General features: G+C 48.1%; 8 protein-coding genes across 8 annotated transcripts; 6 read left to right on the plus strand and 2 right to left on the minus strand.

Moving 5' to 3' along the window:
• Positions 1 to 601: 601 nt before the first annotated feature.
• TRV_05960 (uncharacterized protein) lies at positions 602 to 2,137 on the plus strand (the record flags this gene model as incomplete). Its single annotated transcript, XM_003019945.1, has 5 exons — positions 602 to 662; positions 722 to 827; positions 891 to 1,349; positions 1,404 to 1,889; positions 1,963 to 2,137. 5 exons carry the CDS (start codon positions 602 to 604, stop codon positions 2,135 to 2,137), a joined length of 1,287 nt encoding a protein of 428 aa, XP_003019991.1.
• Positions 2,138 to 2,960: 823 nt separating this feature from the next.
• On the plus strand, positions 2,961 to 4,151 carry TRV_05961 (GTP cyclohydrolase I, putative; the record flags this gene model as incomplete). Its single annotated transcript, XM_003019946.1, has 3 exons — positions 2,961 to 3,402; positions 3,583 to 3,782; positions 3,849 to 4,151. 3 exons carry the CDS (start codon positions 2,961 to 2,963, stop codon positions 4,149 to 4,151), a joined length of 945 nt encoding a protein of 314 aa, XP_003019992.1.
• Positions 4,152 to 5,620: 1,469 nt separating this feature from the next.
• TRV_05962 (uncharacterized protein) lies at positions 5,621 to 7,675 on the plus strand (the record flags this gene model as incomplete). The annotated part of the gene is made up of 1 exon (XM_003019947.1): positions 5,621 to 7,675. The coding sequence occupies one exon, from the start codon at positions 5,621 to 5,623 to the stop codon at positions 7,673 to 7,675; it is 2,055 nt and encodes a 684-aa protein (XP_003019993.1).
• Positions 7,676 to 8,628: 953 nt separating this feature from the next.
• Positions 8,629 to 10,247, plus strand: TRV_05963 (HypA-like protein, putative; the record flags this gene model as incomplete). Its single annotated transcript, XM_003019948.1, has 5 exons — positions 8,629 to 8,783; positions 8,847 to 9,166; positions 9,280 to 9,636; positions 9,693 to 10,094; positions 10,159 to 10,247. 5 exons carry the CDS (start codon positions 8,629 to 8,631, stop codon positions 10,245 to 10,247), a joined length of 1,323 nt encoding a protein of 440 aa, XP_003019994.1.
• Positions 10,248 to 13,391: 3,144 nt separating this feature from the next.
• TRV_05964 (protein kinase, putative) lies at positions 13,392 to 15,499 on the plus strand (the record flags this gene model as incomplete). The annotated part of the gene is made up of 4 exons (XM_003019949.1): positions 13,392 to 13,404; positions 13,492 to 13,619; positions 13,756 to 15,230; positions 15,292 to 15,499. 4 exons carry the CDS (start codon positions 13,392 to 13,394, stop codon positions 15,497 to 15,499), a joined length of 1,824 nt encoding a protein of 607 aa, XP_003019995.1.
• Positions 15,500 to 15,912: 413 nt separating this feature from the next.
• On the minus strand, positions 15,913 to 17,275 carry TRV_05965 (uncharacterized protein; the record flags this gene model as incomplete). The annotated part of the gene is made up of 3 exons (XM_003019950.1): positions 15,913 to 16,577; positions 16,674 to 17,117; positions 17,182 to 17,275. 3 exons carry the CDS (start codon positions 17,273 to 17,275, stop codon positions 15,913 to 15,915), a joined length of 1,203 nt encoding a protein of 400 aa, XP_003019996.1.
• A 587-nt stretch (positions 17,276 to 17,862) lies between these two features.
• Positions 17,863 to 19,329, minus strand: TRV_05966 (uncharacterized protein; the record flags this gene model as incomplete). The annotated part of the gene is made up of 1 exon (XM_003019951.1): positions 17,863 to 19,329. The coding sequence occupies one exon, from the start codon at positions 19,327 to 19,329 to the stop codon at positions 17,863 to 17,865; it is 1,467 nt and encodes a 488-aa protein (XP_003019997.1).
• An 837-nt stretch (positions 19,330 to 20,166) lies between these two features.
• Positions 20,167 to 22,949, plus strand: TRV_05967 (uncharacterized protein; the record flags this gene model as incomplete). Its single annotated transcript, XM_003019952.1, has 2 exons — positions 20,167 to 20,353; positions 20,455 to 22,949. The coding sequence occupies 2 exons, from the start codon at positions 20,167 to 20,169 to the stop codon at positions 22,947 to 22,949; spliced, it is 2,682 nt and encodes an 893-aa protein (XP_003019998.1).
• Positions 22,950 to 23,448: the final 499 nt, after the last annotated feature.

Raw genomic sequence — 23,448 nt, forward strand, 5'->3', positions numbered from 1 at the left:
GTGTCTAGCAAGCTGCTGTTTTGGTCTGTTGGTGGTGTAGCTAATATTCAAGACGAGTATGGCGGTAGTCTTGTTAGGACGACCTTGTTGCGACCCTGGCGATAGCGGATACTGTACAGTGAATAACAGGAATATAAAAAAGATAAAAAGGAAGGAAAAGAGGGATAGGAGGTATCAGAAGAGAAGAATGTCGAAGCTGAATATCATTGTTATCGCCCAAATCTGAAGTGAATTTCGAAGTCGCAGCGGTCACTAAACGCCGGGCGCCCGTTTAGTCACGTGCTCCAACCGCCGGATTAATGATGTTACGTTCACGTGACGCGAAGCTTCCGGGCGTCAATTAACGCGCGCGGATCGCGTATTTTGAAGCAAAATGAGGAACAAGCGGCCGTCTTTTTCCCTTCTTCCTCTTGCATGCTGATATAAACTGCTGTTGCGCGCTCTTCTGCTGCCGATATCCAGAGACTGTCTAGCTGAAGGTACCTGTCGTTTTTTCTTATTTACGTCAGTTCAGGAACGCGGCGAGATGGACCGCTTTTCCCCAAGTAAGTAGATGGACCTTCTATATCACATAGAGGGAGATTGGGTGTTAACATATATAATGGCAGGCTTGGAAGAGGACCATGAGGAGGAGATAGCAGAGGAGAAGATTATCAATGAAGGTATGGTGGAGCTTCCGAGAGTATATGACTTTGCGCTGAGCCCTGACTGAGCTCTGCAGAATACAAAACGTGGAAGAAGAATGCGCCTTTTCTATACGATATGATCCTGAGCACCGCCTTAGAATGGCCAACTCTGACAGCGCAATGGCTTCCAGACAAGCAGGAGTGAGTCTGCCGGTGGATATATTCTGTATTTGCTTTTCCACCAAGTCTAACAAACCCTTCCAGGGACCCTGACAAATCTTACTCTACACATCGCCTTTTGCTAGGCACTCACACATCAAGCGAGGCACAAAACTACCTTCAAATAGCTCAGGTGCAGCTACCAAACCCTAAGAACCCAGAAGCTGAAGATTACGATGAAGAGAGAGGTGAGATCGGAGGTTATGGCGGGTCCAACAAGACGTCGATGGAGGTGAAGTTTAATATCGTCCAAAAGATTGATCACAAGGGAGAGGTGAACAAGGCACGGTACCAGCCGCAGAACCCTAACATTATTGCAACAATGTGTACCGATGGACGAGTTATGATATGGGATCGATCAAAGCATCCTAGCCTTCCCCAGGGCACAGTCAACCCACAATTGGAGTTGTTAGGCCATACTAGCGAAGGCTTTGGCTTGAGCTGGAACCCTCATACGGCAGGGGAAGTGGCCACTGGAAGTGAAGACAAAACTGTCCGGTTATGGTACGTTGTAGCCTTTGGGAGATAGTCTATAGCAATTTGCTAACCTCGGTGCAGGGATCTTAACACTTACACGAAAGGCAACAAGGCCTTGAAACCAGTGAGAACATATACACACCACTCTTCCATCGTTAATGATGTCCAATATCATCCACTCCACTCATCTCTCGTTGGTACTGTCTCCGACGACATCACCCTCCAAATCCTCGATATCCGTGAATCAGACACAACGCGGTCTGCCGCTTCTGCAAAGGGACAACACAAAGATGCCATCAACGCAGTGGCCTTCAACCCTGCCGCGGAAACAGTAGTAGCTACTGGCTCTGCTGACAAGACTATTGGTCTATGGGACCTACGAAACCTCAAGTCAAAGCTCCATGCGCTAGAGTGCCACCAGGACTCAGTCACCTCGCTATCGTGGCACCCCTTCGAAGAGTCCGTGTTGGCGAGCGCAAGTTACGACAGACGGATCATGTTCTGGGACCTCAGCCGCGCAGGAGAAGAACAGACCCAGGAAGACGCCCAAGACGGGCCTCCAGAGCTGTAAGTTCTCTTTCTATGCTTTGCTGCACCTTTCGGCTCTCGCTTGCTAACCTCGACGCTCTTAACCATTTAGATTGTTTGTGCATGGCGGACATACAAACCGCATATCCGACTTCAGCTGGAACCTTAACGATCCCTGGGTGCTTTGCTCAGCTGCCGAAGACAACCTGCTGCAAGTATGGAAGGTCGCGGATGCAATTGTCGGCAAGGACATGGAGGATGTTCCTACTGAAGAGCTGGAGTCATGATAGATCTCTGTACTGCCCTGTAACCATAACCAACGTATTCCCCTTACCACCAACGCTGTGCATCACCACATCACATCGCAACACTATGTATCCGTAGCCAGCTGTGCGGACGACTACAGAACACCCTGCAGAACTACCAGGGCCCTGCATCTCGTCTCTCTTCACTGTAGATCTCTCCTGTGGCGGCCCTTTTCTGCTGCCTTTTAAGCCAAAACGCCCCAGCCCGAATGCCAACATGTTCCATCTGCACCCTGTGCTCCCAGCAGCTCCCTCCGGCTTCTATCGTCTTATCATTGCTCGCACACAAACACCCCTTCGTCCTCATCGTCCCCCCGGAAAAACGACCACCCCCATCCTGGCATTAGCCAAACCGTCGGTGGAAATAGCACACAGTCAGCCCCCGTGGCTGTTCTTAAACAATTCTCCGAATTCCATTACGAGCTGCGGGAAAAGGCTGATTGGCTGCGATGGGGAAAATTTTCGGCGGGAAGAAAGACAGTCGCAGCGATGGAGTCATCGCCCGTTTTTTTCTCCCTTCTCCTCTCCGACTCTGGGTCAGAATGAGAAAATGAATGCCACTGACGGTTTCGGCATCGCTGTTCTACTTGCATTGAACTGAAGTAACTGTGCTGGTCGAGCTAAGCTTGCAGGGCGAGAAAGACGTCACCGGGAAAACGGACAAGGAAGAGAGAGAAAAAAAAAGTTATCCCGCCATCGAGAAACAGCCGCGACCAAATACCCCCCCAAATCCTCCGCCTCTCCCAGAATTCTCTGCTCGGCGTCCATTATCTACCATTCCAGATAGTAATCGAGCATACTCGCAATGGCTCCAGGCGACTCACAGACGCTGCATCCTAAGTCGAAGTCTGCGGTGCCGTCGTACCTTCTGAACGGGACTTCTTCGGTGCGCATGCCGAGCAGCAGTCGGGAGCGAGAGAGCCTGAACCACTCGATCAAGTCGTCGTTTGAACGGAAACACGCCCTGGGGCCGGAGGAGCTCAGAGACGCGGCTACTATAGGGGATGCTACGTCGAATACAAACGCTCCGGCTTCCGGCACTGACGAGAACCAGGTCAATGGCGAGGAGACGAAGCCCAACGGACTGAAGATGGTGACCGATGTGGCCTCGCAGCCGCAGCAGCAGAAACGCAGCGTGAGCAACCATTCTAGAGACCAGATATCGCCTCCGTCGACTGCTGTCAGTCGCCCTGCCAGTCCATATACGTTGAATCCACCGATAGACTTTGACGGACTCAGCTGGCCTAGTATGTCGCAATCACTTTGAACTCCGCATGTCGGGCTATTAGGATTGAAAAGCTAACTGCGCATTCATTTTCGAGGTCTGGGAACAAGAGAACGGTTGGAGTCGACGCCTGAACAAACCGAGCAGCGGATTCAGAAGCTCGCGGGCGCCGTGAGGACTATCCTTGAGTGCATTGGAGAAGATCCGGAGCGGGAAGGACTGCTCGAGACGCCAGAGCGATATGCCAAAGCTCTGATGTTTTTCACCAAGGGGTACGAAGAAAATGTACGAGATCTGGTCAATGGTGCAGTATTCCATGAGGATCACGATGAGCTTGTGATTGTCAAGGACATCGAGGTGTTTTCCTTGTGCGAGCACCATATGGTCCCTTTCTCTGGAAAGGTAGGCATCCAAACTCCCTTTTTTCACTTTCCAGGGCTATGGCTGATAGCGTTTCCTTCGATGTAGATGCACATTGGCTACATTCCAGACCGCCGAGTTCTCGGTCTTTCGAAACTGGCTCGTCTTGCAGAAATGTTCTCTCGTCGGCTTCAGGTTCAAGAACGACTAACAAAGCAAGTCGCTCTCGCCATTGTTGAGGTTCTCAAGCCCCAGGGCGTTGCCGTAGTCATGGAGTCAAGCCATCTCTGCATGGTCATGCGTGGTGTCCAAAAGACGGGCAGTACTACCACTACCAGCTGCATGCTTGGTTGCATGAGGTCAAGCGCAAAGACCAAGGAAGAGTTCCTCAGCCTGTTGAACAGGAGATAAAAACGCCAGATTACCCCTGGAGAATCATACCCTGAAAACAAGTGAAAAATACAAGTATACAGACAGGTAACCATGGATGTGATACAGTCATCCTCAACCATCCCAGCACCAGCTCAAGAGCTTCAACGTATCCTTATGGAACTCCCAAATCATGCGCATAAAGTGTATTATTTCCTTTTCTGCATCTCATCAGCATGGCCTCGAGACAAGACCTAAGGTCTTCCTCCACTCCGCCTTTCAACAAGATAATATCTGGCGTTATTTGTTCTTTGATTACCTTCTAGCACGTTGTACTTTTTGCCCCCCTACTGTGTTTCTATCCACCGACCATACCCCATTTCACTTTATTGCGTATTTCAACAACCCCTTGGTGACGAAGGTTATGATAGATGAGATTTCATGCTGCTCAACGCACTAATAACTGCACTGGCTCGAAGGATTAGGAGCATGGAGTATATCCGCATCCGCAGTTTACTGCATTACGAGCCTTTATCAATGCAACCAGGCAGTTGATTCTTAGGAATGATAGATGAAAAATATAGCAAAGAACTTGACTGAATTTCAACTCTATATACTACCTGGTAAATTAACCTGGGTATAGTCCCTTGTCTTCCACGTCCCTCCCCCTACCCCTTTTGTATACGCCGGCTTCGACTCGTAAATCACCTCTCAACACCCTGTTTGCCCATATTCATTCAAGAGCTGGCTTTTACTGTCTTCACACCTCAGACTTTAGCACAGTAAATATGTGTGATTTGCTACTATATTTCACTTGAGGTTTGTCTAAACTTGCTGGCTCACTACTTATGCTCAGTGAAGATGGTTATTGGGGGGTGTAAAAGGCGGCCATCACTGTGGTAACAACTCTATAATACACCAAATAGCAATACTAACAAGATTTACAACAAGTTTCTTATGTCTTCTCTGTTTACTTTTTAAAAGACCTTATCACAAAAACCTTCTTCCTGGCATCTTGGTATTATTCTAGGGATAGGTATCATATAGCCTATAGGGGTTATCAAAGAGTGTTCCAAACCAGGACACAATATCACGTTCTTAAGTATCGGAACTTCTCGTCTTCCGGACACTGGCCTTTATAAGGCATTAAGAGGTACGACCTTTTCACTAATTAAGTGTCTTTCTTTTCCTTTTTCTTCCTATATCTCTCGCAACGGCTAACTCAATATTTCTGCATTTGCTGTAGCTTTAATCAAGTTTATACTTACAAACTTACGCGTAATAGATCACAAGGAGAAAAAGCAGCGTGGTTTGTCCCTAAACAAGTGGTATATAGCCCCTGATATTAGATGGTGCTGCATGGAATGCACCAACAGAGCTTTGCATTCCCCCGCTCTATCTTCTTTGGCCTCTTATGGAACGCGTTGCTAATTTGTCACTGGGTATACACCTTGGTGTTATAGGAAACATACTGAAAGCCAACTTTCTTTATCTTGCAAGTTGACCCAGTCATGGCTGGTCGAGAGACTCGAAAAGGATCCTCAAGAGCACGCCATCCCCAAAGTAATGGTAGAGCAAGAGTCCAAAAAGGCAAACAGAGACAGCACTCTCTGCCATTCCGAGACCATGGAGAGCCTGATCAGCAACAAGCTGGCGAAGTTGCTCACGCATTTGTACCTGGGCCGGCTTATTTCCCACCGTTATCTGATCCGGGGTGCTTACCTGGGAACAAGCCGGTTCCAGGCGCATTTGGTCCAATTAGGGCTATTCCCAAAAATCATCCCATGGAAGATGTTAATTTCAAAACGAATAAACCATTTCCGGATAATAGACAGGTTCCACCTCCAATACGCGTACTCAGGGGCTCTGAACTAGAACAAATACAGCCAGCAAACGTACAAGGTTACAGCTGGGCTGTTGCTGCTGGGTATGATGGGCCTCTGTTGCCTAATCCAGCACTGACAGCTATGCTGCCAAAAGACGGTCATGGTCCTGAGAATCAAGGAATACGATTTTTCACCGGCGAGGGAGAGTCAAGCCGAGATACAAGTCCCTCTGGAGATGAACTTGTACGCTTGGCCAAGGTACATGCTTATCAAAAAAGGCTTAAGCCAAACAGCATTGCCGTTCCAACTGTCAAATTGCCAAGGTTAAGGGGGGTTGCTGTGATACAGTTATGGGACAAGAAAGAGGACGGATATATTGTCCTTCCAGATATAAGGAAGACGGTGTCTTCACTTGTGGAAAGCTTACCAGCCCTGAGTCGTGGGTTCCTTGCAAACCATCTCATTAGCACCTGGAAAGACCGCGAATGGCACGCGACAGGGGTCCCTAGACCTGAATATCCGGACTGGACTTCCAGGACTATCAGCAAATGCCGTATCACCAACCGCGGCCATAGTAATGGTTACCGGAGCTTTGGTGACCTTGCTCAGTTGGACTTTGACTCAGTCTCTCTTGAGAATTTCTCAATCCTGAAGGCTGGAGATATCCCCGAATTCAAGGACATGTCAGTTCTTCAGCGCGAAGAATTCAGGCCCGAATTCAACATATTTCAGCATTTGGTTAGGCATCCCGAGCTAGTTATTATCATGGCCAAGTATCTTCGGGTCCAAGAGCTGCTGATTCTCAATTACATGTCCAGACCGTTTCATCATGTTGTTCGCAATCGTATTACTGGAATCATCATTTCCCAGGCGCAGCGTCGAGCTATGGAATCGGCTCAGATCTTCCCCTTCCGTTGCTTTGGTAAGCTTTGCTTTACTGATCCCAATAAGCAGCCACATCAAGTCCCAGAGAGAGCAGAGGCAGGAGAAATTCGTCAGGTTCCTTCTTTCCGATGGTTGTTAATGATATGCTACCGGGAAATGGTATGTCACCAGATAGTCACCATCATGGCAGAAGACGGCTTGCCCGTTCCTGATAGTTGCACCTCTGTCCTGAAGAAAATATGGCTTCTGCTGGATATTCCGGACAACAAGCGACGTATTGCACTGGTTCGGCAGGCATCTATTTTCAGTGACCTTGACCTTTTTTTCGCCATGATGATCTTTATCAAGATCGATATGCGGTTCACTGATCCTGTTACGGGCAATGGAAAGGATGGTATGCGTCGTTTGCTACTGGCACAGCCAAGTCTCACAATTTTATGGAGGGCTCTAGGACGCACAGCTCTAGTCAGCAAATTGGAAGTCATGAAGCTTTACGTCCGCTGGAAGTATCACCCTCCACACGCTGAACGCGGCCAAACAATTTTCGGTATTCCGCCAGATGAGATTGGAAGGATGCAATATGAGGCCTGGGGAAAAACAGGGAGCCGACGTATATTATTGCGTCCAGATGAACTGATCATAAGGGAGTCGATTCGTCGAGGGTTGAATCTACAGCTCCATTACACAGACATGTTTCTTTGGGGTTATGTCAATCCAAGAACGAGGGATAATACTGCGACCGAAATACCTCCCCGCACCCTAGAGAGGTTAGAGGGGATGGAGGAGATATTGATGTCGAGAGAAGAGCGTGCAAGGTCAAGATTCGCCCTGGTAGCCTTTCCTCCACGGGCTTGATTACAGGTTAGACGGCAAAAGTGGACATTTCGTCAGGGCAAGGGGCTGCGTTCCGTTTCTCTGGTAACATTGGGTGGCCCATGCGAGATGCAAAGTGTGAAAAATTGAGACAGAAGATGACTGGTAAAATCGGTGATTGCAAGTATTTGATAGGTGATTTGGCACAACGGGTTTCACATTCTGTATATCTTAGGGTAACCATCTGGGAGAGGTTGGAAAATGGCAGACGGAGAGAAAGAGTGGGATGCCTGGGTTTGGCTGGAACGAGATCAACTAGTTAACGAGCTAGCAAGCTAGGCAAGCATCCAGGGAGGAAGTATTTCAAAGCGCTACCCTGATCACCTCCTCCAGGCCTTCGTTTAGCTGTTAACTCCGTCCATTCTCCGTGTTGTTGTTGTTGTTGTTTGTATGTCGAGTTAAGCTTCGAGCATCGGCCTCTCGGCCCACCGTGCCCGACCTCACTGCCTATTAATAATCTATGACGTATGCAAGCAAAGGACGCAGCAAGAATGCCACCGCGGCGTGTTTTACTTCTCTGCTCGACACGAGACGGAGCTTGGAGCTGAATAAAAAGCCGTTCTAGATTCCGTATGTTGACGCAGCCGGGGCAGGTTTGGCATGTAGATTGGTAATACGTATCAACTATTGGGCTTGCTTGGAGCTGTTAGTTAGCCAACCTAGTGTTGCTCCCTACTGGTTATAAGTAAGTAGGCCTATCTGTACAGGGCCTGTCTTACAAGAGTATTCGGTGCAACGGTGTCCTTTTTTAGTGTTTGGGGTCTATGAGTTGCAGAATCTTTACGAGAAATATCCTGTCTGCATCAGGATTCCTTGCTAGGCCTCCTCTATCGTCAAGACAGATACCTGCGGCTATTCCATCTCTCTGTTTGCCCATAAAGCCAGCAGAAGGGCTCCGTGCCACTTCACCCCCCGTGCAAAGAAGACAGATAACCATGGCGTCCCCAAATAATATCAAACTGTCCGTTACAGATACACCCGTTTTTAGCTTCAACCCGAAGGTAGAAACGGCTGAGAAGGCCAGCGAGTTGTTGCAGAAAGATGAGCAAGAGCATAATATTTACTTCAATGACATGGGATTCCACAGTCCGTATTTTCCATTCATTCCGTGCGCCAACAAGGTAAACTCTTGACACAGGTCCATGCAGAATAGACTAATTGCCATCGCAGACCACATTGATCACCATGTACTATCCATCTATGCTCTTGGGGCCTCCCCAGAAGACGTAGAGCGTGCCTATGCCAGCGGTTCCAGCTATCAACGGCCTGCCCTCCCAGTAGACGAGGACGTTGTCAAGCGTCTGAGCAATGAAGATGAATTCAGGAAACTAGCTGGAAAGAGGGAGCATTACCCAAATTTCCTGCATTTTTTCAAACAGGAGCTCGAGTCCAAGGGCGTTGGCTCTGCTGTACAAAAGTACCTCTTTGCGGGAGGAGAATTTGCCGACGACATGCTGGCGCGACTTTTTGGAGGTGCTTGAAACATCCCCCCCCCCCCCCCCTTTTCTGTTCTTTGGCTTGAATCAATTCTCACATGTAAGAATATTGCGTCAATTCCGTACAAGCTTACTGATAGAGGTTGATAGGGCTTATACATCCATTGATCCATCTGGGATTTGGCATTGAATTCAACCAACCCTCTATCATTGCCCAAGGACTTGCTCAAACCGCCACGCATAATAACCAGCTGGAGACCTTCTTTCAGCCCGCAGAGAAGATGGCACGCGATGCCGGGAAACCTAGCAACAAAACATTGGTACAACTCCAAGACGAGCTACGGAACGATTCAGATATCAAACGATCAGTTGAGTGGGCTGACTCAAGTAAATTTTTTGACGGTGTGATGCATCGATGCCCGGAAAAGATGATTAAATATGCCAGCGAGTTCAACGTCGACCCCAACCAATTCGACCAGAAGCTTGCTGAATTGATTAACTCAACGGGTATGTTTCCTCCAGTCATTGTGTTAGAAGGGTGTGGGCTAATTTGATGATTTTAGTGTATTTCACCGGAACGGCCCAAAATCCCAAGAAGGCAATCAGGTTTGATTTCTTCTACATTCATGCGTTGAACTCCAACATATTCCTTCCTGCTTTCTTTGCCCAGCCTTGGATGACCAAGGAGAATCAGGTGCGTCTTCTTGAATGGAAAGCTCGTAACGATCTCCTTACCTACGTCTCTCGCGGGTGCACGGAGCCGTACCTGGAGGACATCACAAGTTACCCTGCCAAATTAGACTGGAAAGGAGTGTTCAAGGAGATTGTGGCACTTAAGCAGGATGACGGACATGCTGCCAAATTTGTCCGGCATATCGCCTATGGAGAGAAGGTTTGCAAGCCGTATGAAGAAAAGGACGGTTTCCGTATCAAGGGTGACATGTGGCTGAAGCTGGGAAATATGCGTAAGTAACGCTATCCTTGCGATTGCAGTACCAAGGTAACTAACGGAGCGAATTATCCATTTAGTGGTTGATTCTATCCATGCGCCAGGACCCAACTGGGTAAGATCTGCAGGGTTTGAGGAGGCATGGGAGGAAATTCCAGCTCGACAGTAGCTTATGCTAGGCAATAAGGCTCCGAGTGTCGTTTATAGCACCTGAATAGGCTCTTTTTTCTTTATATTCCTGTATAATTGCAAGTGCACGTCGGCAGGATTACTTCAATAGAATGCAATCTCGATGTTTGTTGCACTGTCTTAGTCATCAAAGTCCAAGTTAACTATCACGTGACAGACCCGACCTCAAATTTCACCCAAGTTTTTTAGCTTCAGATGAACATGGGGCATCTCGTTCTCGAGGAAGAAAGGCCGGGAACACAGTTACGGTGCTGCGTGGCCCTGGGGATGGCTTGAGGGTTGCTCCTCGTGTCAAAGGTATGATTCCTGTGTTATTAATGCGCTGTTTGATGCGCAATCTCCACTCCAACAAAGCAAAGCGAGAGGGGCAAACCGGATGCTAGAGCCGACTTGAATAACAATTTGCGTCCTTTATAGGTCTACCCTCTGCATCTATGCTTTATATACTGTTGAAACCGGATATTTTATTTCTATTACCAGATCGTACAGTCACTTATTACCCCTGAAGTGCCCGACCGGTTCTGCTAGGTGAACGATTGGTGATGACCAGTTAGTACTCGCATATAGTTGACGTCAATGTTCAATGTTTGCCTTATAAAATGGTGAATACTTGGAATATAGGCATTCGCTTACCATTATGGCTCCCAGGTTAACTAGGTATGCGCTAAGTTCATATACCTTTCAGCTTGTGACCTCCTTTGCATCTTAATATTGACAGACAATCACAGTTTAGCTATGGGGGTACCAATCATTCGGCTGCTAGGATGAGATCCTACTCATCACTGGCTGTGTCCTAGGTGGAGGTGTCTATGGTTTATATATTATTACTTATCTTGGTAAACTTGGGTTACTGGATCCCTACCTCTGTCAGGGTCCGGGAGGATCATCGGCAAGCTGGTGTGGCTATTCGGGCGTCACACCGCAAGTTATTTCCTTGAGTAAATGCCCACATGGTTCGGTCAAGATAGCATGAAGGTTGACAACACTAAGCCTGTCTATCGCCGAGCTATACTGTGCCAACAAAATCCTCACCATATGACCACGCCCCGATGGAAAGGGCATTGGAAAAGCTGGCTGGCTACATGCTGACGCTGTATAGGAATATTGCAAGCAGCTTTTTCATCGAGTCAACTGAGGAATATTCTGCCGCGCATATCACAAATTTGATGCAACTGAACCGCTTACCATGAAGTTATCACGACATATGCGGCTTCTGAGGAGCTTAACCTGACAATGTGCTGGCCCTCCTCCATGATTGATGACCTCGAGTTCGAGAAAATTTTATACCGTAGATAGACAGGGGGCGGTATGCCATGGACGTTGGCTCCAGCAGTTGGTGACACCAAAGGAATTGTGCGGTGAACTTAGGCGGAATCTTTTCAGATATTTGAATGCCGGAGAAGCACCCTGGGATAGGGGCGCTGCCAGCGCCTCTGTCGGACCAGCACCCCATGTTGGCCTTGGTCATTTTACAGCCTGGCCATGGAGCCCGCCATTCCCTTTCGTAGATGCCATGACAGGAGTGAAATTCGGACGATTTACACAACCTGAATCGGCCCGAACAGACGAACCTGACGGCGATTATTGTTGGTTGTTCAATGGCGGGAGACTGAGTAATATCAAATCTTCGCCGTCCTGGTATACTCTACTTGCAGCTGAATCCCGAGCTTCACTAACTACATACGAAACGGGGAAAAAAAAAAAGAGTAGATATACCAATGTCTACCCCGGCTAACGACTTTCTAATCTCCCATGCAACAATCTTCATGCAGCATACATCGACTCCTGGCGAATCGACCTCGTTTCAGAAGACTTGCGCTGGACGACATACAAAGGCGAGAGCAAGGCAGGGGTGCGGAAGTGGTGTTTCTCGCCCGCCGTTGTTCCGGGAGCCACTTTTTATCGACCAAAGGAAAAAAAAACCGCCTTCTTAACATTATTTTGGCAACACAACAAGACGCAAGCCAGACGACGACCGATACGACGGGCGATACCTTTGGCGCAACCTGGCATTGCTACGGCAATTTTCAGTCGATTAAATTGTCTATTTACCAAAGCAGATGCGGCTTGGGGTACATGGCCGGATACGATAGACATCTATCGATGAGAGAACAGAGGAGAGACGGGCACGACGAATACGAAACGATAGAGCAAAAGACGAGCAAAAGAGGCGTCTATCACCAGAAATCCAGACATCCGCTACGTCGCAAGGAGCAGGATAGATCGGATAGAGGCCGTGCTGATTCCTACCGTCGACGTTCTTCGCTCCATCGAACCGATCAGGGACGAGGTGGAGGGAGAAGAACCGCGTCCCCATCCCCACACGACGAGTCTGCTGCTCAAGAACAGCGCAAGTCTTGCCCAGAGCAACAGGTAAGGGTCCGACAAGATGAAGAGGCACATTCACATTCACAGTTGGAGGAATACAAGCGACTGAGGAGTGCTTCACCACCCTTTTCGCGTCGCCGCCACTCTTCCGTTAGCAGACGACAAGCCCGTGGTGGTAGTGAGGACTATGCCCGGAAGCATGGGAAATTTCGAGAGCACAGCAATTTTCCAAAGAGAAATCACCTTTCAGACAAGGAGAATCGACACGCTAACGATTTTATTGAAGATTTTGCTGGGACGAGTTCTAGATCGCATCCCCCGTCCGACGAGCAGAGTCACCTTACCGCTTCCCCAAGACCTTTTGCTCCCTCATTCCCTCGCAATATAGATCCCCATTCCCGACCAGCGTCACGGTACCCGCTTACATCTAGAGCCTCGCATCACCGTTCCCCTTCTGCCTCACCCTTTCGCCCCCTAGAACCCGTTTCGAGCGACCATTCAAAGCCCGGTTATTCTCCTTTACCGATCGCAAGTGTGTGTAAAGACAGCAGCAGACAGAGAACCAATAACGACGAACACATGCGTGACACATATCCTGTACATGGTGTAAGGCCGGCAGAAGCCCGGTCTTCACGGCGGCCGTCACATCCGTCTGTTGATACTCGTCAGACATACACCACATCACCACAGTATGTAACTCCCACCAGCTCCAGGCACGAATCTCCGCAGTCTGCCTCCCCTTATAGTGGTGGCGGGCGCGGCTCGTGGTCCGCACAGCAACAATCACAGCCCTACCATGGACAGTCGAGGTGAGCTGAACCTCTACGTTTACGCTGCCTGATTTAATTTTACTTACTCTTTGTCAGGCAAATGCACGGCTACTCCCCACCATATAGACAATCCAGCTATCCGCCTCAAAGTGCACCGCCGAGCCAATATTATCAAGGTCAACCACCCAGCTCAGGGCATCTTCCACCCGGCTATTCCGCTCAGGCCTATAGAGGAAGTAGCTCGTCATATCGTGGTAAGGGTTTCATACTTCCAGTTAAATTTTTTTCACAAAGTGTCAGCCTTCTGACAAATCTCTAGGCTCACGCACTAGGGGTTCGCATTTGGATGCCGTACAATGGACTAGTCGTGGCCGTGGCACCTCTCACCAGCATCCGCCGCCTCTTCCAATGCAAATACCCTCCGAAGAGCAGATGTCTCTCGATACCGATGAAGAGGATAACCCTTTTCGGCCGTCGAAAGACCTTCAGGTGGAGGATCAAGGGGCAGCAGGTGATCTAGAACGCCCTGAACCTCCTCCTAAACGTCAGCCGGCCAGCACCACTTCACAACCAAAGGAATCTGGGAAATTCAGCTTTGCATTCAAAACAAAACCTACCCCTTCTCAAGCTCCAAAACCGATACCTGACCTAACGCATAAAATGCGTGAACCTCCTCGGCCTTTGGAACTCCCAAAAACAAAGCCCCAGTCTGTGACCTCTAAATTGAAACACGAAACCCGCTCTGATCGTCGGGATGACCGTCGAGACCCCCGTCGTGCAGAGCGTCGGTTTGACGCTTGGGATGAAAGGCGGCGGGAACGACGAGACGACCGACGAGAGTCTCGGCCTGAAAAACGAAAAGACCGTACGACTGAGCGGTCAAAGCCTAAGAAGAAGATACTCACTCGTATGAAGCCCAGGCCAACTCTTTCTGAAGAGTTTTCCCGTGCAGACTCTGTATATTACCGCAAACCTGGAAACGAGTCTGTGGTGGGAGCTGGTACTTACGGCAAAGTTTTCAAGGCCGTACATGTTTTTACAAAGAACATGGTTGCCTTGAAACGAATACGCATGGAGGGAGAGAAGGATGGATTTCCTATAACTGCTGTTCGGGAAATAAGGCTTCTCCAACATCTGCATCATCAGAATGTGGTAAGCCTACAGGAGGTAATGGTGGAAAAAAACGAGTGCTTTATGGTGTTCGAATATCTTTCCCACGACCTTACTGGTCTCATCAACCACCCTACCTTCGTACTTTCAGCGGCACACAAGAAACATCTTGCGAAACAAATGTTTGAAGGATTAAACTACCTACACCACCGCGGAGTACTTCATCGAGATATCAAGGCAGCCAACATTCTCATCAGCAATCAAGGCCAACTCAAATTTGCAGATTTTGGACTTGCTAGGTTCTTTTCTAAGTCACGGCAACTCGACTATACCAACCGAGTTATCACAATATGGTATAGGCCTCCAGAGCTCCTCCTCGGAGAGACTCGATACGGCCCTGCGGTCGACATATGGAGTGCTGCGTGCGTTTGCATGGAAATGTTTACCAAGAAGGCCATTTTCCCTGGAGATGGCAGTGAGCTCAATCAAATAGACAAACTTTACAACTCTCTTGGAACCCCTACAAGAGCCGACTGGCCAGATATTATTGACATGCCCTGGTTTGAACTCATGCGGCCGGCTGAGAGAAAGAAGAGGGCGTTTGAGGATTTATATCGGGATTGTTTATCTCCCGCAGCCCTTGACCTTGTTGCTAGCATATTTCAGTATGATGCTAGTAAGCGGCCGTCTGCAGAGGAAATTCTTGCCCACCCTTACTTTGTGTCCGAGGAGCCCAGGCCACAGCAAGCTATGGAGTAAGTTAGGCTTCTAAGACCATCCACTGTATCAATTGTACTAATACGATTGTTTCTCTAGACTCGCAGACGTAGAAGGCGATTGGCATGAGTTCGAATCCAAAGCTCACCGGAAAGAGAAGGATAAAGAAGCTCGCCGTGCAGAACAACGAGAAAGAGAAAAGCGGAAAATAGCCGGCTCTACCGAACTAAGTGAGGATAGGGAATCCAAACGCACAAGGCTCGACGACAGTGCACCAACCTCGCAGGGTGCAGAGACAGAGAACTAAACCTCATCGACCTACATAAGGTATATCGTTTGCTTTCTCTGCCTTGTTACCATCTTTCCAACCACCTGTGTTAGTATTTACACCTTTTTTTTAATTGTTTCGGCGCAAAGTTTGAGACGGAAAGAAAATGTATTATTTGATCGTCCTAGTGTACCCCCTGAGGATACGTGGATGACAAACTTGTGACTTGCTCTGGCGTTGGAGGGATTGCAATATGACTACCCGCCGTTATCTCTTTTGTAATCAACTGAAGCTTCGTTTTTACCTTTTTGCCTTGCTTTGTTGCAGAGCGTAAATGACATTAACCTTAATACTTGAACTTTTCCAATCTATAGAAGAGATCAATATCAAGTAACCATCTAATCTATCCAACTCCCTGTATATTTTATTAAACTGGCAGCCGAAAATCAATACTATATCCTAGGCACATATTGATTTCCTAGAAGCTCAGCGTTGGCAGCAGCTTCAATGAGGAAATATGCAATCGCGGTGCTAGGTGCTAACCGCAGGCCGCCTTCCGTATACCCAGGTGGTGGTGGCGCTCCTAGGGAGGATACCCCGGATTTAAGAGCCTCCTGAACCTCAGAAATATCAAACCATTTTGCCTTCTCTAGCTCAGGGTCATGGCTGAGACATATGGTTTCATCTTCGGGCTTTGCAGTCTGGCCGATGGCCCCAATCATAAGGTTAGCCGGATACGGCCATGGCTGGGTACTGTGGATGATAACACGAGAGACTATAACTCCGGACTCCTCCCAGACTTCGCGGCGGACAGCATCTTCAACGGATTCTCCTGGTTCAATGAAACCAGCTAAAGTTGAGTACCAGCATGGTGGGTATCTCTTTTGGCGCCCAAGTAGCACTTTTTTCCCATCATGGGATACTATTGCTGCAATAACTGTTGGGTCTGTCCGTGGAAAGGAGAGGTTTGAAATTGTGTTGCGAGTATGACAGGGAGGACGAGATTTATCTGCAGATAACCCAAGGTCAGTTGGAGGGCAGGCTCGCTTTGAGCCTGCATTTGTTGAAATGGTCGGTTGCCCACATGCTCCACAGAAGGCGTTGCGGGCATTCCAGTCTATTGTGTGTCTAGCTTGGGCATATATGGCAGCTTACAAAGCCAATTAATACCCTCATTATAGTTATTGTTGGGAAAGGGGGTTGGTTGTCTTACCATCATCCGAGGGCAACGAAGTAATTGCCCTAGCTTTGATAAACGTAAGACCCTTCGACTCCATAGACTCAATTATCTTCTTAGCCGATCCCTCTAGTAGCCCACGAGGGGTGACATCAAGGGCAAAATACGGAGCTCCCTTGTAGGTTCTGTATACGAATCCTCCAACTTCTGTTTGGGATTCATTCAATCCCAGAAATACGACCAGAGGAACCGTCTTGCCTGAGTCATAGCTTTCAATGATCTCCTTTTCAGACTTATCGAATAAATCCAGAGGTATAATTGATTCAACTTCTTGATATGACGCGTAATGTAGCTCTGTAGGGTTTCGAGAAAGCGGCGCAAGCTCGTTGAATAGTAGAAACCTGGCGGAGGGGTGTTTGAGGGCATTTGATAAGAACAGATTGTCGGACCGAAGGAATGATACCCGATTTAAAGGGGAACCTGTGATAGAATCCGTGTTAGTGAAATCGAACGTATATCGACAGAATATAGTCAGTCTCCTAACTAGAAAAATAATTGACCGTCTCCTTGCCAAATTTCCTAGATAGCAAAGTATCAACGCCAACATGCGCCGGATTCGGCATGACGTCTTTAGACATGGTGAAAGGAAATGGTCAACTTGGACAGACAGTATGAAGGGTCGGACTCAGTGGGGGATTGAAGAAAAATGGGAAACGAAAGCGGCTTGATATATGTGAGTATCCAATGGTTAGAGTTGATTAGTCGAAACCAACGGTCTCGTATCTAATAATATTGCTGTTCTCGTGAGCCCAGGTACGAGGAACCTCGATCCATCCAAATAAATTTGGTCACTGAGTATTAGTAATCATGTGTTTTCAACTTACTGAGAAAAAGCTGGAGCCAAAAAAGAGTTGGATTGACTGGCGAGACTGGTTAATGTTCATATAAAATGCTCAGAACGCCCAAAATAAATGTACAGGTCCAGCTGACAGTTAGATTTGACAAACGCTAAAAGAAACATCGACATAAACGATCAAAGTCAATAAGACCTCCGCAGCCGAGAGTGAAAAAAGGAGTGTAGTGACTATGAATTGTAAAGACCCTCGAGTCACAAGAGGGCACGGGAAATATATCACCTTTTTGTCCAGGAGAGAAGCCGGCTGAGGTAGCTAGGAATTGAGGGGAGAGTACATCACTGAGTGAGATACCGACCAGCTGATATCAATTACTCCTGCCAGAACCAGCCGCCCTTCTTATCACGCCCACCATTTGGTGTGTCTCTTTTATTCTCATCCTGAGTAGCCACTGCCTGATTACCGTCGTCAACAGCTAGGCGGTTATTTCTTGTAATTTCTTCGGTTTCAGTGTTTTCTTCTCGTCCATCGGCAAAGCGTTTGCTGACAATGGTTTTAGTCTTTATGGAGCCATCAGGCTGCATCCGACGCTGTGTAGTGGTGACACTAGAAACTATCGGTGGAGATAGATTTTCATTAGTCTGGGATGATGTCTGGGATTGTGATGCTGTGCCCCTAAATCGAGCGGAATCGGCAATGGCTTGGTGATCTTCTGCACGCTCCATCTCTTTCTCACGGAACATCTCTCGCCATTGTAGCTGCAGCTCTTCGAGCTCCTGGCGTTGCTGTTTTCGCTCTTCAAGTATTGCTCTTAACAATGGACTTGTGTGTGAGACAGCAGCACCATGGCTAACTTTATGGAGGAAGTTATCGTATAGGTCAAGTTCCGAGAACTGCTTGCCTTCCTCACTTGGCACTTTTTCCTGTGACATCCCCTCATGGTTTGGAGAGGTATCATTGGAGGTTATGCATTGAAATTTGAAGTATTCCCCTTCACCGTCAGGTTGACTGACGTGAGACCAGCCGTCACCCAGGCTGCCACGCTGGATTAAGCCTGCGAGCCAAGACTTTCCAGATTCGTTCGTACGTTCCCCCTGGGGATGCCTATCAAGCATAGCTTTCCCATTTTCAATCCGGAGTAAATCTTCGAATGCTTCCCGCCACTGAGGTTCCCTGAGATCTTTGTGCTCATGGGATGAAGCCAAGGAGCCAAACCAAGGGGAAGAAGCATGCTCCTGATATCGTGGGCATAATTGCCGTTGCCTTTCTAACTGGAGGGGTGAGTAAGGGGAAAACATGAGGTACGAGATTGGCCATCCTGCAGAAGTTGAGGGGGACATGAAGTCAAAAATAAATGGCCTATGAAAGTGAGCCAGATCCCGGAATAGAAGAGAAGGGTCAGTGGGCCAGGCACTGTCGAACAACGCGTCGAATGCTGACGCTGGGATAGACTGACTCGCGTATCTCCGATGCTGTTCCGCTATGGAGGGGTTGGTCCCAAAGAACTGCTCATCATATCCTCCACGAGACGAGGGGTAGCTATCACTTGGATTGCAATCGCGGCATTTGTGGTGTTGACCATAATCGTTATTTGTTGCAGTATCTCGGCGAGCTCTTAGCGTCTGGCTCAACGCTTCATCATTTAGGCCAAGCCAGTCCTTTGCAGGGGGAAGAACAGCGGAGGGAAGCCCAACAACCGATCGAAGAAGGGTTGAGAGCTGTTTATCAGCGTAACGGCGAAAAGATATAAACGGGTTCTCTTCCTCGTCTCCGGCGCCGCTGCGGCCGCCGGTGTGAGGGCAGGTCTGGCTGCGATCACGTCCCGAATCCGATGCCATCGTTAGCGGCAAAATTTGTGGACACTCTTTGTCTAGGCTGGGATTCAGTTTAGGTGCCGATCTTGCTGCAAGCTGCTTGTTAGTTACCGCTCTCGTGCTGCTGCTCAAGAAGTTGTCTGATAGACTATCAAAACAAGTCGTTGAGCTCCCAACGTCTGGCGGGTGACGTTGATATTCCACGTGACGTCATGTGCATACATGCCGAGCTTAAGTAATCCAAAAAAACTGGAAGATCATGTCATGTCAGGTGACTTAAGCCGCAGCCGCATTAAGCGCCGCTTAGTTAGTCAGCAGTTAGCGCACATCCGAAACAGGCAAAATCCAACGACGGGCGAACGATCAACGTCGCAAGGCAGAAGACACGCGACAAGAAGAGAGGGAGGATGGAGAAGAAGAAGGGTGGAAAGAGGAAGAAGAAGTAGTAGAAGAACGAGAGCAATACAGGCAGAATTTCCTCCAAGGTTGAACTTGATTTTAAATTGGCCGGCAAGACCTGTTTTCGGACTCTCCGGCATGCCGGGTGTTGTCTTTTCTCATCAGCATAATTCACTCGCCGATCCCCTGGGTGCGGAGTTCAACGTTGAGGCAGCGATGCCGTGCGAGGATCAACCCCTGAAAGCCTCAGATCATTGCACAAACCCATAGGCTCGCAGCTAAGCAGGATGGGTCTGCCCTGCGTTAGCGTCCCATGCACTGGTAACGCCTAGGCCTATCTTGTACATAAGATGGTGCGGAGTCGGCATACCTCGGGCCATTGCACTGTTTCGGTTAAGGCGCTCCAAACGGCGAAGGGGTGTCCCCAGTTGCTTCGATGTCGAAAAAACCAGACTGCGTTAGATGCTCCGTTTCCACCATGTCTATTCTGGAAAAAAATCAACGACTAGGTGCCTGCAAGAATTGCTTAGCTGCAAGAACGAGATCAATTGGTTCATAGTCTTCGCTTTGATAGCAGAAATATCTCAGTACTATTCCCGAATTGCCACCCTGCATACACACTTGGTTTCATATATACCATCGAAGCGAGGCAAGCCTAGACTTTTACTTTGAGGGGTGAGCTTTCCGCATAACCGGTAGCTCGAGGCAAAACAGGATATCCAGTGTTAGGTTGGGCCTACTGATATTTAGATGGCTCTCCCTTCGTCCGCAGCTTCGTTCTTGTCTTCTTCGAAAGAACACAGAAGCTCTTTCAATCTGGCGGTCTTGTTGTCCCGTCTACGCTGCCAACAATGGGCCAAAACGCCATGAAGTACGATACTTTACCGATTAATCTTTTGCAGTCAGACGACCAGTCTCTCCTTCTTGAACGCCTTGATGAATTACGTCGAATAGGACTGCATCACCAAGTCTTCTCCCATACACTCGTTATTTGCGGCGACCAAAACTGCGGCAAGTCCGCGGTATTCGAAGCCATTACCGGCGTCCCTTTGCCTGTCAACAATGGCGTCTCAACCCGGTTTGTCGTCGAAGTGGCTCTTCGAAGATCAACAAGTGTCGGCACGCAAGTTAAGATTCGTCCGGGGCCAAATGCTTCGCCAGATCATAAACAAAAACTTGGGGTTTTTTCTCGCTCGCACGACTGGCTAGCGGATATACCCAGGCTTTTCTCGGAGGCTCGCCTAATCATGGGCCTTACCCGTGAGGGAAGCTACTCAGAGGACGTCCTACATCTAGAGATATCCGGCCCGACACTACCCAATCTCACGGTAGTTGACCTGCCGGGTTTGATGTACCTACCCCGTGATAATCAAACTACTGCAGATATCGCAGTCGCCAAGAGCCTCACCCTAACATACCTACAGAACCCACGAAGCATCATCCTTGCTGTTATCTCTGCAGAACGCCAACTCTCAGAGCAAATGGTACTCCCTATGACGAAGAGTTTTGCGGCCCGAACAATGGGGATTGTTACCAAACTCGACCGTTTGGACCCTGACGCCTCTACCATCGCCAAGGTGTATGACCGGGTCAAGCAACAACATCAATCATTACAGCTAGGATGGCATTTATTACGGAATACGGATAGAGAAGGAACCGAACGCCCGCAAAGAGTTAGCCGTGATGATATTGAGGAGCTTTTCTTTGCTACTGCGACACCGTGGAGGACTCTACCTCTTCATTTCCTTGGCGTGGGTGCTCTTCGGAGTAGGATCCGTAAAACCTTGTTGTCAGAGGTCAAGCGTCACCTTGCTGTTCTCAAATCAGACATCAATATCGATCTTGATACCCATCGTTCTCTATACGAGAAACTTGGTTCTCCAACCACCACTACAGTGGAACGCCGCGTGTATCTGGCTAGGATAGGAGAAAGGTTCCAGTCCCTTACGAAAGACGCCATTCATGGGGAATATCATGACCCATATTTCAGATATCGTCCGACTCATTCGATACGTCGACTGCGTGCTACGATCAGCAACTGGACAGAAGAGTTCTCCCAAGATATGAGAAGGCGGGGTCACAGTTACGACATTTATGATGATACTGAACAAAAAGAATTGCCTCCACGAACGAAGGATGGGCCTCAACCTGTGACAAAGAGAGAATTTATGAGTGGCCTTGAAGAGTTCGTGAAGCAGAGCAAAGGTCGTGAAATATCAGGCCTAATGAATGCCCAGGTTGTTGGTGAATTATTCATTCGATACTCCCTACGGTGGAAGGAAATTGCTAAGGCTCATGTTTTCCAGATGTGGGCCAAAATCAAGCAATATCTTAGTGACGTCCTTCATCATATTGCGGATGCCAGCTTTGGCGAGGCCTTGATCCACAAAATATTCAATATCGAAATGGAAAAGAAATTGCAGAAACTGCAAGAAAAGATTGACGAACTCGTGGCTCCATTCAAAAGGGTTATACCGACAATCGTTGATCCGGACCTAAGTATAAAAATCTCTCAAATACGGAGGGCAGCCAATAGTGGTATCAAAGCTCTCAGTACTTGCTCACTGTACTCCGAGATATTGGACTGTATGCTGGCGTATTATTCAGTATCTCTCAACAACTTCATCAACAATATTGTAAGCCTGGCTGTCGAAGGTTGCCTTATAGATGGTTTGGAGGATATGATCACTCCGTCCAAATTCGTTCAGATGTCTGATGATGAGATCGAAGATATTGCAGCTGAGTCTCAAGATGTGAAGCTCGCTCGATCAAGGCTCGAGAAGCAGGTTCGCATGCTTGAACTCGCTGCGTCGGCCTGCACTCGCTGTGAGCTTGTCGCTCTTGAAGCCACAGCGAGTGTTAACCGAATTTCCACCGAGTCGAAAGAAAGCGAGAAGACCATTGGCTCTGGGGCATCGTCTCCATCATCAACCACATCTGGATCAGATACCGAAAAATTACTCGTGCGACAGGACCTAGCTTCAGGGCCGTCCAGCAGGCAAAACGCCAATGGACAAGGCAGCATGTTGAGAGCATTTCCCTCACAGTCCACGCTTTCAGATAAACAGCTGCTCACCAGTGCAGTTTATCGACCATCTACAGGTACATCCTCAACCAATAATGATAAAACACTTCCGTCTTGCCAGCCCCGCGAACTACGGCGGAGCGACTCGAGATCCAAACTTGGAAAAATTATTACGAAAAAACAAGTGTCAAAATTCGTATCTTCAATTTCTGAGGAGTAACTGCATCGCATCGCATTCTAGGCGCTTCATTCTTTACCTATGAATTGATACCTTTCTTTATTGTTGAATTGATACCCTTCCGGAATGGCCAATTTTAGTCTAATTCAGGTCTTTCTGAGCTTCTTATGAGCCCCCTCCTGCTTTGTTAACTAAAGGAGGATTGATGTTTGATTCTTTATGTTGCCATAGTTCTTGAATTAGTAGCCGACTCCCGATATATTACGGGGATTATCGTGACCAGTTGGCATTTAACATTTTAGTGCGACCTAATAATTAGATACCCGTTTAATATGCCTTTGCTTGATTGTTCTTTTCTGCTACATACTAATATTGTAACTTGTTGTCTGTGTTTGCATTTTGGAGATTTTTTTTGTTGTACATCTTTACATCTTTGACACTACTCTCCTTTATCAACGTGCTATTTACTTTGTTTATTTGTTCATTATTTATTTTACTTGAGAATAAATGTTTGATATGGTTCGATCGTACTTAGGCAGTT

The sequence above is a fragment of the Trichophyton verrucosum genome (genome assembly GCF_000151505.1).
Source record: "Trichophyton verrucosum HKI 0517 chromosome Unknown contig00655_1.f1.exp, whole genome shotgun sequence".
NCBI classification, from domain to species: domain Eukaryota; kingdom Fungi; phylum Ascomycota; class Eurotiomycetes; order Onygenales; family Arthrodermataceae; genus Trichophyton; species Trichophyton verrucosum.